We start from the raw sequence: 12,650 nt of genomic DNA, 5'->3' as shown, positions 1-12,650 counted from the left end.
ACTGGCCTTTGAGGTCAATAGACGTCCAGTCCAACTGAACTGGGAGTGCTTGGTGGCGAGATAAATTGCTCGGCATTCTGTATAGTAATGATTTCAAACGTAGAGATTTTCTAGCCCGTTTTCATTTTATATACGCTTCCATATCAGCACAATGTAAGAGTGAAAGCGCAGTATGGACAAAGAACTGCGTTTTAAGTCGTACGGCCTTGTAGAGAGAAAAAAAAGGCTTGCATATGTAGTGTATTATACTACTACCACAAAGTGGTGTTTGTTTTCCGCGCATGCGCAACAGGCCTCTCCGCGGCGGCTGCTGCTGCTTCTGTTTTTGCTGACTGTGATTCCGGATGAGCACTTTCGTCTCGACTGAAAGCACACAAATGCTGCCGATAACAAGCTGACACGCCAGGTCAGTGCCAATTCTACTTTTCTTTTTAAAAAAACAATTATTCCGAACCGACTACGTTTCTTTCAACGTAGTTTAGTGATGACAACTTTAAGATGTTGCTCGCGTTATTTGAAGACGCCGACCTCGCCTCAAAACTGATTTTGTTGGTATTTTTTTTACTCTCTCCAACCTCCTTGAAAACATTCAGAAGTTTGATATCAATTATTTGCAGAGAAAAGTGCAACTAAGGTTTCCGTCGGGCATTTTTGACCCCCCCCCCCTCTCGTGTGTTCCGCCAAGTTGGCCAATCATGAGTCAGCGTTTTCAACTTGTTTCGACTAGCTTACAAGTGCGAAGAAAAACACTGACTCGCTTGATATTTGGACTCGTGACCGTCACAAAACCGAACGCTTAATTCACTTGTAATGAGTTGTGACGTTCGGAATTGACCAAAACAAAAGCCCAGTTGTGATTCAAGTTGGATGGAACGACTGACATTTTCCCAAGACAACTTAAATGAGTGAATTCATGTTCTTCAACTCTTTTGAGTTATTGACAACACATTTTTTACCCCTGACAGCCATGTATGTATGTCCGGGGATGATGTCAATTCATGGCAAAAGCAAAAGTCGCTCGAAAAGTCACTTGAAAAATGGCCTTGGGGCGGCCATGTTGATAGAGGCAATATTCCCATCAAACGCAATCACAGTAAAACAAAGTCATAACTAGCTTATTTCTCAACGGCCTCTTTTACAAATGTCAAGGCATCTGGTGCTGCCGTTCACAAATGACCGAGTTCACAAATGACGGAGTTCACTCATCGCCGCCCCGCAGGCCGAGAGTGAAGCATGGCGCTCGAAGGCCGGCGCGTCTCCGTCTTCACCTTCCAGTCGGCGGTGCACAGCGCTCACGTCCTGCGCTGTCTGGACGAGCAGCGGCGACGGGACTTCCTGTGCGACCTGACCGTGGTGGCGGAGGGCCGGAGCTTCCGGGCCCACGCCGCCGTCTTGGCGTCCTGCAGCGAGTATTTCCGCGTGGCTGCCGCCGACTCCAAACGCGACACCGTCTTGGCCTTGCCGCAGGAGGTGGGTTCCGTTCCGTCCGTCCGGTGCGTCCCGGCAAGAAAGAATTTGTGGTGATTAAAAAAGGCCCCCGGTCCTCAGGTGACGGCGCGGGGCTTCGAACCTCTGCTGCAGTTCGCCTACACGTCCAAGTTGCTCTTCACCAAAGAAAATATCCACCACATTCAAAGCTGCGCTAAACTCTTGGGATTTGCCGACCTGGAGTCGGCGTGTTTCCATTTCCTCCTCCCCAAGTTCTCCGTGGGGGAGGCGGAGCCCGGGTCCCATCGGCGGGACCGCCGGGCCCGGCCGCCCGGCCCGGACCCGTCGCCTGCGTTCCCACCGCGCGCGGCGGATCCAGACGGCGGGGACGACGATGGCGGGCTCCCGGCTTCCTCGTCGGCGCGCCCACTTCCGGGCGTCCGGGACGACGGCGCCCAGGGCCGGGAGTCGACTCGGCCGGGGCCCGGCGCCGAGCCATCCGAAGGATTCCTCCGCAGGAGTCGGGAGGAGCGCGAGGTGGCCGAGCACCTGGCCCAGGGATTCTGGTCGGAGTCTTCCCCGGCCGGAACGGCGGCCCCTCTGGACCCGGAGAAGGCCTCCTCGGACTTCGCTTGGCTGCGCCATCTGGACCTGAGTTCCAATCCGTCCGACTGTCCCTTCCTCAGGGATCTGGACGCCGACGACGTGGGCGGGGAGCCCGAGTCGCGCGGCGAGGCGCCGTCCCCGTCGGAGAAGAGCACGTCTTCGCTCAACTCGGGCGACGGCTCCGACGCGGACACCGACGGGGATTCGGAAGCCAACCGCCGGAGAGCGGCCGAGGTGGGTTCCCCCCTTCTCGCCACCTTCCTTTTCCGCCACGTGCAAACGTCTCCGGACGGTCGCCCGACAGGTGGCGCTGCCCTTCCCGGTGGAGCACATTTCCACGCTGAGCCGCAGCGCCTTCCAGCAGCTGGTCAAACGCGACCCGATGACGCCCGAGCAGCTGGATTTGGTCCACGACGTCCGCCGCCGCAGCAAAAACCGGGCGGCGGCGCAGCGTTGCCGGAAGAGGAAGATGGACGGCATCCACCACCTGGACCGCGAGATCGCCATCTTGGTGAGTGGCGTGGCGCCTGGACCGATTAGTGGCGCGGTTCGACGTCTCGTCCCTTTGAGGCGGAAGGTCGGCGGCAAACGAACGGACGCTCTGAGCAAACCACTCCTCTAGAGATTTGACTTGATTTCAATGTCAGTGCATTGGCGAGAAGCTGGCCCCTACCAAGATGGCCGCCCCAAGGCCATCTTGGTGGGGCGTCTCCATGCTCCCGCCGGCAATTAAGAAGACTATGGACTCCCGCCTCTAATGGACTGAACGTCTGACATTGAGAAATGCGTCTTTAGAAAGTTGTGACCGGATGGGCAGCCACTGATTTGTTTTTTCTTCCATTGGATGGTTCCACCGGCATCAGAAAGGCGAAAGGGAGAAGCTTCTGGAGGAGCGCACGCAGCTGCAGCACAACCTGGCGGAAACGCGACGGAGCATCGGCGGGCTGCGGCGGCGCGCCTGGGACGGCGGCCGTGGCCCGGACCGCTTCTCCCCGTCGCCGCCGTCGCCGGAGGCCCGCCAGGACGCCGTCGACGTCGAGCCGGACTGAAAAGAGGGTGGGTGGACGTCTTTCTCATTTCCAACCGTGGACTTATATATCTTATATTTGGTTGGATTTTAGTTTCAAGGCGTGGAGTAGCCTATTGGGCCGAATATAAGACAACGCCCTCTTTTTCAAGACTCAATTTTGAGGAAAAAAAGCCAAAATTGAGGGCCATACACGTCCAATCCGCGGACCGTTGACAGTGTTATATTATTGCACCGTTATAGTACTGTGTTTCTTAACAAATATGCAAGTCACTAACTGGATTTAAATGAGAATACTGTCAGCGCTAACACAAACTCATGCTAGCTTGTACTTTTCAAAATAAACGGTTGCGATATGAGATGCAATTCAATGCAAATGCAAATGCAAAAGAACGGTTGCTCTTCAAATGCTTCCTTTTTTAAATAAAGATCATTTTTCTACAGAATACTCCTAAATGCTCATTCCAAAAAAAACAATGAAAAAAAAGAGAAAATCTGTAGTAGAACTGCACCACCTTTAGGTGGCAGTAAAAATCAACTTTTTGTTGCCTGAGCCACATATCAATTCCATTTTTAATTTCGATTTAACAACTATACTTAAAGCATTTTCCTTACAAAATCATAAAATGAATTTCCAAAAATCATTCCAATCAAAGTGCAGTCGTAACTTGGAAATTTTCTAAAATCAACAACGGGGGGTGCCGGAGACAAAAGTGGAGATGTTTTAATTCGTTCCTAATCCGCCTGTTTGCTAATCCCGGGCCGCCATCTTTATCGGAGGAATAATCGGCGCCGTAATTGGAAGATGTCATGTGAAAAGTGAGGAGCTTTTATCAATGAATGGCGGGCGGGCGGGTTAGCCATCCGCCAGGGGGAGGGGCTTTTGCGTGCCTGGGGAGGGGGGGGTGCAGGAGAGATGCTGATGAATTCTGGGATTGGGCTTAAAGTGCTTTCATTTTGTTCGCCCGCTCTTTAATCTTCTAACCCTGCGGTCTTAATCATAAACGGGAGCAGGTTTTTAATCTGCCATGAATGAGGCCGCCGCGGATTAGCGGCGGCCCTCGACCTCGCTCGCAGCTGCCGTCCAGCCCAACGACCGGCCCAACGACCGACTGGCTCAAATTGTCCTTGGCAAAAAAAAAAAAATCATATTATCGCCGTACTTGTTTGCCCCGCTTTTGGTTCATTTTCCCATTTTCGAGCAAACTTGAGCCTATTACCTCATCGCGTGGATTTTGATAGTCGCCACAAGATGTTTAAAGACTTTTTTAACTCCCACATTTTCTAAATCCATTTTTTAAAAGGGTCACTTAACAAAAAATATAATAATAACGGGAAACACTTTTATTGAAATGTATTTATTTTCAAAATTAGAAAAAAAACAATATGGAAATGGGATTGTATATTGCCATTTAGTAGTACAATTTTGAGTGAAGAAAAAGGGGCCTTGGTACACATTCTTTATCATTAACAGTTTAATATTTTCATTGATATCTTTTCTGTCAAATTCTCCTTGAACAAAAAAGGGATGGAAAAAAATCTTGCATCGTATGGTGGGGGTCACCCGGTTGACTATCACGGAGGGCCCCGCCCCCCGCCCGAGGTCCCTGACCTTTGAGCGACGCGAGCGTAATCGTCGCCATAAGCCGATCCCCGCCAAGCGCCGCCAACTTCATTTGGGGGGCTCGTATTCTATTGACGGGATTAGGCCGAGGAGGGCCGGCGGGCCAAAAAAACACCGGACGGCGGCAGATTAGCTGCCGCCAAAGGGCATTTCCCGCCAACCTTGGGCGCAAAAGTCGGGCGGGCCCAGTTCAAATGCACACGCGATAAAGATGGCCTCCAAAAATGGGACAATTATGAGGTGGATCACAGTTTATTATCTATAAAAATCCTATTCGTTGGCTGATCAATGAGTCCATTAATGGTGGAAGCCCTAGTTCAGCCGCCATTGACAAAGCTAGGTGTCCAATTCTTTGGGGCCGACGCATTGGATGCCTAGCGCCGTCCAATCAGCTAAATACGAGTATGGCTTGGCCCTGAAAAGTCCAATAATAAATGTTTCCAGCATGCTATAAAATGACAGTGAAGGGGGCGAAATGGGCAAATCGACACAAAGGGATAAAAGGATATTATAAGAAGACCTTTTTGTCCATGGTGACATACTTAAAAAGAAGACATCAACTTCATGAACACAACAAACGTGACAACAATACTGACGGATAATGAAACAATGTTTGCAAACCTTAGCATCGCCTGTCTGTTCTTCTTTGAATCTGCAAATGCCGTCCAAACAAAACAAAACGAAAAGGATTTCGTTCCCCGATTTGCCCGCCCACCAAAAAAATGGACACACAAATGAAAGTTCCAATTTGGATTAAAAACAGAAAGGCCCTGATGGTAAAGCATCATTAGCCTGGAGAGCTAGCTTGATTTTAGCCACACACACACACACACACACACAAGATATCTGTCCATTTCCAGTGGGAAGGGCGGAATCAACGATGTCGTTCCAGGGTCGAATCGGACGCCGAGTTGCGCTAAAAGTGACGCACGAAAAGAGCTTTTCGTGGCCTCCACGCGGCCACGTCCATTTTTTTTTGTTCCTTAGCAATTTGCGCCGCGGCCGGGTGGTCAGTACTTGTTGTGCCACTCGCACTGGCCCACGCTCACCTCCTCGATGTCCAAGTTCTTCCGGGATTTGTAGACAAACTCTCCGATGGCCACGAAGACGGAGAGGACCAGGCCGGCGGCCAGCACGATGAAGATGCCGCCGATGTTCTCCACGCCCAAAGCGCTGGCTTCCTTGCTGTCCTCCTCGGGGCAGCCGTTGCCCCGCCACCATTTTTCTTTCATCATGTGGAGCTTGCCTTCCTCCTGAAGCTGCAAGATGGCGATGGTCACCTTGTCCCGGTAGGGGGAACCTGCGCAAGAACCCAGGAGGAGCCTTACGTCAGCCGACGCCCTCGGCCGCTTGGATTCGGAGTCCCCGCCTTTGGTTACCTATGGGGGTCCCCACGCCGTAGCCCTTGGAGTCGATCAGCCCCCCGATCTGCGTGAGGTTGCAGTTGCGCTGGCTGATGTACTCGATGCTGGTGGACTCCATGAGGAGAGCGTAGTCGGTGGTCAGGACCCTCTGGATGCCCTCGCGGTTGTTCTTCACCAAGGCCGTGTTCTTGCGGCTGCTCATGAAGGCCCACATCTTCTCGTAGGTGGAGATCTTGGATTTCTGCGGGACGGACGGTGGGCGGGCGGGCGGTCAGCCGGGCGGGGCGCTCCGCCGGCCTTCCCCCGCGACGCTCACCTTGAAAAAGGTCATGGTGGAGCCGTCCCTCACGGCGCCGTACTCTATCTTGGTCTGCTTGGCCAGGTCGTCGGCCGAGTCGATGGGCGAGTCCATCCTCTCCACGGTCAGGAAGGCGGCCAAGTTGGCCGTGTAAGAGGAGATGATGATCAGCGTGAAGAACCACCAGATCCCGCCCACGATCCTCGTGGAGAGCGCCTTGGGCATCAGCTCGGAACCTGCCGCCCGCCGCGGATGCGCCGTCCGTCAAATGCGGCCGTCCGGCGCGCCGCGGCCTTGCGTACCTTGCTGCATGAGCGCTCCCACGCCGAACCACACGCTGTTTATCAGCGTGAAGTTGTTCTCCACCACGTCCGAGTCGGGGTTGCAGGGGTGAGGGTTGTACCACTCGTACGGCGTGAACCTGAACGGACAAAGCGCCTCATTAACGGACCGAAAAAGCGGCCGCTAAATGCGAGGCAAGGCAAAGGAGGAGGAGGAGCAGGAGAAGAAGATTACCTGGCGATGACAAAGAGCACGCAGCTGACCCCCAGGCAGGCCAGGAGAACGTACATCCAGATGTCGGGGGACAGCGGGTTGAGGAAGGAGAAGACCCCCGGGTTGGTGCCGTTGGGCTTGTGGTAGAGGATGCTGATGCCCAGCGTCATGAAGGGCTTGGAGAAGTCGATCACCTTCTCCCTCACGTAGGTGATGGTGAGGGGCGCCACCGCCAGGTCGGCCACCTGCCCGGGAGGTCACGTCACGTCCGGACTGTTCCTCTTGCCCAGAGCCCAGGCTCCTCCCCCAAAAGGGGCCACTGCTGCTACTCACGTGGTCGATGAGCTCGCGCACCATGCCGTTCCACTCGCCCTTGTCGTTCTGGGCGCCGTACTTGCCGTCCGACACCAGCTTGACCTCGTAGGAGAAGCCCAGGATGTTGGAGAGCTCCTTCAGGAGGTCCAGGCAGTAGCCCTCGAAGCGGTCGTTGCCGTACAGCGGCTTGTCCGACTTCTTGTACATCACGTAGGGATTCTCCTGGGGAAAGAAAAGGAAAAGCCGGAAATGTCGTTGTAAGCCAGTCGTCATTGCCGGCACCGCCGCCGCTAATGTCGCTCACCAGAATAGTGGTGACGATGAGGGTCCTATTGGCCATGGAATCGGTCACGTTGTTGCCCATGTCCTTGTTGCTCTCGCTTAAATTCAGGCCCGTCTGGGAGTTCCACACGCCAATCTGAGAAGGAGGGAAGGCAGCCCACCGGTCACGAGTCCCATCTAGATCTCCTCGGAGCCCACCGCTCGCGAGTCAGACCCACCTTTTTCCAGACTTTATTCAGCCGGTTGTTGCCGGCGATGATCTTGCGGCAGACGGGAAAGAAAGAGCATTTTGAAAGGCTTGCCCCACTCAAAGGAGAGAATGTCCAAAAAGTCCTGGAGCACCTTCTCCAGCGTGTCCTCCTTCAGGCTGATCACGTCCAGGTCGAAATCTTTGCGCAGGCCGTCCGTCTTGTTGATGACGATTTGTCCCGTTAAGCCGTTCCACTGCGCCTGCGGGGGGAAGCCGCCGTCCCTGGCCGTTATTTTCACCTCCCTCTGCGGAGGCTGAGTGAGCCCCGCTGGTTCCTTCGCCAAAACCGCCGTCCTAGGCTTGGCTAGGACGCCGGCTAGGGCGTCGCGGCCGACTCACTCACGTCTTTGAGCATGTTGATGAAGCGCGCCCCGAAGCGCCACGGCTTGTGTCGGTGGCACTGCAGCGAGCTGACGGCCATCTGGGCGGCACGCTGCGAGGCCGCCGCCACCATGTACACCGCGTCGTACATCAGGGAGGCTTCCGTCTGCAAAGAGACGCTCGCCCGGCTCACCCGGCTGGCCCGGATGGCCCGGTTCCCCCGGCCGGCCCGGCTCCCCCGGCTTCTTTTTCCTACCGTCATGACGCCCTCCATGGTTCCCGTCTCGGCCTTGGAGGGGGCCTGCATCCGTTCGGCGGCCCACCTCTCCACCACCGCCGCCACTTTGGGGTCGTCCACGTTGAGCAGGCGGAAGCCTGTCATGTTGACGCCGCTGTAGCGGTACGGCTCCAGGTCCAGCGCAAACAAGTCCTGCCGGCCCAGACGGGACGTCCGTTGCTCGCCATCCGCGGGCGGAAAGTCCCACCCACCCGTGACCGTCGCCCCTCGCGCTTACCAAAGTGGTGAAGAAAAAGTGGTAGTATTCCGTCATCATCCCCATGGACAGGATCTGCCGAGAGTCCGGAGACGCACGGACGATTCATTTTCAAGACTAGCGGCCCCTCTCGGAATGCTACGCTACCTGCTTGAGGACGTGGGCGGAGGTCTGGTAGGAGCAGTCGAATATGACGTAAAACTCCTTCCCCTTCTTCATCTCCTTGAGCAGCGGCCTGGCGTCGCGACTTCCCACCGGCAGCTGGCGGATCTTGATTTTGATGCTGTAGCGGGACGGCGCTTTGATCAGCTCTTGCAAGCGAATCAGCCCTTTGACAAAAAAAACGAAAAAAACGTCTACTTTTGCCCATTTCAACAAATTGTTGCGCTTTTTGGGGGATTTTTTGTTTACCCGTGGCGTCCTCGTAGACCACGGTGACCGTCTTCCACTTGTAGTACTGCACAATGTCCAGCACGGCCCGGCTTATGGAGGCGTATTCGGGGTGGAGGTTGATGTAGAAGCTGTCCCGGTTGTCCACGGACGGGTGCTTCCAGCGCGTCTGGATGTGCGGCACTTCCAGGGCGTTGCAGATGGACTGCACGGCGCTCACCGACGAACTGTGCGAAGGTCCGAACACGGCCCCCACGCCCAGCGCTAGCTGGTCGCAAGCTGCCCTCGGACAGAAGCCTCATCAGAGGGGGAAAACGGAGCCGCCGATGGACGTGAGCCGCCACCGCCGCCTCGTTTACCTCTTCTGGACGCCTCGAAGCTGTCAAAGAGGTTGACTCTCTGGATGTCGTAGGTCAAGGTGGTGTTGGGCATCAGCGTGCGGTTCCGGTTGATGTTGCCCACGGCAAACTTGAAGGCCAGCTCCTCCACGCCGATGGGCTCGCTCTCCAGGGTCTCGAAAATGCCGCCTGCAAGACCAGCGGCGCAAAAACGTCAAGCGTGCGAAATCTGCCGCAAAATAAGACGGCGCTGCCCAACAGGAAGACAAAAAAAGTGTGTATTTTCCCAATGACGTGTTAATAAAAGGATCAATGAGGGACTGCACTGCAAATTTTGCAAGAGCAACCGTTATATTCCCATCATCTGGCCCAAACTACTTTGAGCCATTCGAACTCTTTCACTTCCCGCCACGGCCAGCAGGGCGGCGTTGTGGGGTCACCTGTGCGGCCTCGTTAATCGCCCTCAATCGTCGACGGGCGGCTGTCTGGGCGACCTTATCTTTGTCATTCTCATCTGCCGCTAATCTGGCCCATATGGCCGCTTCCAATTAACATCTGCCGGCCCTTCCTTCCTTCCTTCCTTCTGTTTGACCCGGCATTCCGTAATGAGGAGAAATCCTCAAACGAGCCACGCTAATCTCCTCGGCGCGCAAAGTCAGGGCAGGGCAGGGCATGGCGGGCTTCCGTTACGGGCCACATTGGACGGATCTCTTGCAATTTCTGCCCTCACGTCATGTCAAGCCCCCTAAATCCACAGCAAGAGATCCTCAAACCGAATTCCCAGCAAACCAATTCCCCAAAACGAACTCATCAGCTTCCACTGAAGCCCGTTTCGTATCACGTAGCGAGCGAGCTAGCAAGCTAGCCGTCGGGTTCCCCGGCGACCAGGGTCACTCCCCCAAAAATGGGCCCAACAAAGAGCGCTCAGTGGCGCACATCAAACGGGGACGACGATCGGCCCGTCGGCGGCCGCCAGAGCGGAACACTACGCCGTTGTGCCGCTGTGCCGGCCCTCCCCGAAACACAGGCTCTCCCTTCATCGGAAGCCGGCCAGTCGGGCAAACGACGAATGGGGTCACGTGGTGGCGGGCAGCACCGCCACGCCGTTCGTCCCGCAGCTGACGGATATTTTCAAATGACGTGACCGAAAAATAAAGCTTGATTTGCCCGGAGGCCATCTTGGCAGGGGCCAGGAAAGCCCCTTTTCCTGCTTTTTGTGCTCATACTCTACGACGAGTCTCAATCCGGTCGACGCGGGAGAATGACGGCGGGGTGCATCGGCTGCCGGGCCTCCCGCCCGCTTTTGGTTCAAGCCATCCAGCCCCAACCAACCGACCGACCGAGCTGACAAAGTTGAACCAGCGGGGGTTGTGCTGTGAGGAGCACCTGATGCCAATCCACTGATTGCACTTGCAGGACACTAGTATTGTGGAAAGCTTTGCTCTGTCCAGATTGAAAGCAAAGCACTCACTTTGGCCCTTTCTGGAATAGTTTGCCCACCCCTGATGTGAAAGCTCAATACAAATCCTGCCAAAACAACCAAAATTGCAAAATCCAGAATACCTGTAAAACTAAAAAGGGAAAACGTAAGCTCAACTAAAAAAAGTCTGCAAAAAAGTGCCCCAAAGAAATAAAAACTCTTAAAGTCACAATTTAAAAAAAACATTGTTAGTCTTAGTAGGCCACGCACTGGCCGCCACGGACAGCGTTAGACGTCCAATTCATTGAAACTGGGAGGAGCAAATGATTCGCCCCTCCCAGTCTCAACAATAAGTCAACAATTGACCCCAAAACTCCCCAAGAATCATAAAAAAGTGGCAAAAAATCCACGCCAATGGCGTCTTCTGGAGCCTATTCGGTGCAGCCAGACAGTCAGGAAATGAAGTTAGGGCAGAGAGGGAAGCGAGACGTTTTGGGCAGGAGGCTGGAGGGTCGAGAGGTGGAGGATGGAGGGTGGAGGATGGACTCACCGATCCGGAGGACCTGCTGCCAAGTGAGCCAGAACTCTGCCGTCAAGTAGAGCAGAGACAAGAGCAGGCCGTTCCCTTTCTCCTTGGCCATGGTCCTCTCGTCCTCTCTTCTCCAGCATGGAGATCACTTTTTCTTCCCTCCGCTCACGTTCACGCTCACGGTAACGCTCACGGTAACGCCCGCGCCTGGCCCCCAGCTGGCTGGCCCTTGAGCCGCGTCGCCCGCCGTCTCGCTCATGGCGGGTCAAGGGGGTGAGGAAGGGGAGGCTCGGGGCGGGGGGCGGCCGGATGTCTTCGGGTGGACTCCAAAATCCGCCTCTAAAATCCCTCTAAAACGGGCTCTCCTTCTCCATCTTCACTCCGCTCCGAGCATCTTTTTTGTCGTCTTTGGCGGCGCTTTTCCCGGCGTACGCTTGAATTGGAAATGTGAGGGAGGGCGAGAGGGAGGGACGGAGGGAGGATGTTGGAGGCTTTGGAGTTGGAGGGATGGAAAGAGGGAGGGTTAGAGAGGTTTGGGAGGATGGGGGACGGCAAACGGCCGTTCCGCTCGATAACTTCAAAATAAAACGCAGCAGACCGGATTAGGAAAGTTGCAGCCTGAGTGGATACGGCAGGGGTGTCCGACCTCTAAACTCAAAGTGATCAATAAACAGGAAGTGGCATCCAAAATGTATAGAAAGTGACCCTGAAATGCCCCCAAATTCACCAGAAGTACCCATTTTAGGACGAAAAAATAACATCAGGAACAGAAGAGAAGAGAAAGTGAGCCAAATCAGCAGCAAATGGTGATGTGACCTCCACACTTTCCACTATCTCAATCACATCTGACCGGTTTAAAAGGCAACGATCGGGGCGTTATTGTGAAAGGTGGGTGTTTCCGGCGAGCCGACAGCCCAGGGCCTGCCTTAGTTGGACGCCCGATTGAGGACACGGGCGAGTCGGCTGATCCGCAAACACGGATACGTGGTGGAGATTAATTTGAAATCTGCTCGCGCTCGACCTCGACAACGTCTTTGCTCGGGAACACCGAGGAACCCTGATTAAATCTTGGCCCGTGCGGCCAAAATTGTAATCTTGGCCATGGCTCCTCCTCATCCTCCTCCTTCTCCTCTTCCTCCTTCTCCTCCTCTTCCTCCGACGCCGTCTTCCAGATTATTCTCAAACTGGTTCGAAATTGGGGGTTCCAAATCAACAAACTATCATATTTTGTCTTCCCGACTTTATTCATGACAAAACCATTTCTTTTCAAACCAATTCCCAAGACCTGGATGCCCCAATTTACGTAAAAAAATATATACATAAATCATTAGCGAAACACACCAGTACCTGAAAAAATACTAAATATGGGAAATTAAATTAAAAATAAAAAGTCCTTAAATATTCATTCAAATTGTAAGTCACCACGTTTCTGTCATTTCTAGTGCATTTTTATGATATATTCTAAATAT

General features: G+C 54.2%; 2 protein-coding genes across 3 annotated transcripts; one reads left to right on the top strand and one right to left on the bottom strand.

Annotated features, from left to right (window-relative positions):
• Window positions 1-266: 266 nt before the first annotated feature.
• LOC144084015 (transcription regulator protein BACH1-like) lies at window positions 267-3,507 on the top strand. Of its 2 annotated transcripts, XM_077612259.1 has the most exons (6): window positions 267-406; window positions 1,220-1,470; window positions 1,549-2,268; window positions 2,339-2,545; window positions 2,898-3,090; window positions 3,156-3,507. In XM_077612259.1, the coding sequence occupies exons 2-5, from the start codon at window positions 1,234-1,236 to the stop codon at window positions 3,081-3,083; spliced, it is 1,350 nt and encodes a 449-aa protein (XP_077468385.1). In that variant the 5' UTR covers window positions 267-406; window positions 1,220-1,233; the 3' UTR covers window positions 3,084-3,090; window positions 3,156-3,507. The 2 variants fall into 2 exon arrangements, with proteins under 2 accessions (XP_077468385.1, XP_077468384.1); XM_077612258.1 differs by having other exon boundaries at window positions 2,898-3,507.
• Window positions 3,508-4,403: 896 nt separating this feature from the next.
• On the bottom strand, window positions 4,404-11,692 carry LOC144083162 (glutamate receptor ionotropic, kainate 1-like). Its single transcript, XM_077610719.1, has 16 exons — window positions 11,203-11,692; window positions 9,254-9,421; window positions 8,916-9,173; window positions 8,652-8,833; window positions 8,526-8,579; window positions 8,267-8,440; window positions 8,033-8,176; window positions 7,782-7,889; window positions 7,658-7,699; window positions 7,462-7,575; window positions 7,176-7,379; window positions 6,864-7,087; window positions 6,650-6,768; window positions 6,366-6,583; window positions 6,065-6,290; window positions 4,404-5,985 (listed from the first exon to the last, which is right to left on the bottom strand). Exons 1-16 carry the CDS (start codon window positions 11,291-11,293, stop codon window positions 5,696-5,698), a joined length of 2,616 nt encoding a protein of 871 aa, XP_077466845.1. The 5' UTR covers window positions 11,294-11,692; the 3' UTR covers window positions 4,404-5,695.
• Window positions 11,693-12,650: the final 958 nt, after the last annotated feature.

Source organism: Stigmatopora argus, chromosome 10, assembly GCF_051989625.1.
Source record: "Stigmatopora argus isolate UIUO_Sarg chromosome 10, RoL_Sarg_1.0, whole genome shotgun sequence".
Taxonomy (NCBI): Eukaryota; Metazoa; Chordata; class Actinopteri; order Syngnathiformes; family Syngnathidae; genus Stigmatopora; species Stigmatopora argus.
The sequence above is the reverse complement of the archived record's forward strand: the minus strand, read 5'-3'. Positions and strand labels throughout refer to the sequence as shown.

What these genes read in the sequence shown, in the direction of transcription:
- LOC144084015 (XM_077612259.1), top strand. Translation starts at nt 1,234, where the DNA reads ATGGCGCTCGAAGGCCGGCGCGTCTCCGTCTTCACCTTCCAGTCGGCG. An exon ending in TCTTGGCCTTGCCGCAGGAG is followed by an intron (nt 1,471 to 1,548) that starts GTGGGTTCCGTT and finishes CCCGGTCCTCAG; the next exon opens with GTGACGGCGCGGGGCTTCGA. An exon ending in ACCGCGAGATCGCCATCTTG is followed by an intron (nt 2,546 to 2,897) that starts GTGAGTGGCGTG and finishes CACCGGCATCAG; the next exon opens with AAAGGCGAAAGGGAGAAGCT.
- LOC144083162 (XM_077610719.1), bottom strand. Translation starts at nt 11,293, where the DNA reads ATGGCCAAGGAGAAAGGGAACGGCCTGCTCTTGTCTCTGCTCTACTTG. An exon ending in ACTTTTTCTTCACCACTTTG is followed by an intron (nt 8,441 to 8,525) that starts GTAAGCGCGAGG and finishes CTGGGCCGGCAG; the next exon opens with GACTTGTTTGCGCTGGACCT. An exon ending in TGCGCGAGCTCATCGACCAC is followed by an intron (nt 7,088 to 7,175) that starts GTGAGTAGCAGC and finishes CCTCCCGGGCAG; the next exon opens with GTGGCCGACCTGGCGGTGGC.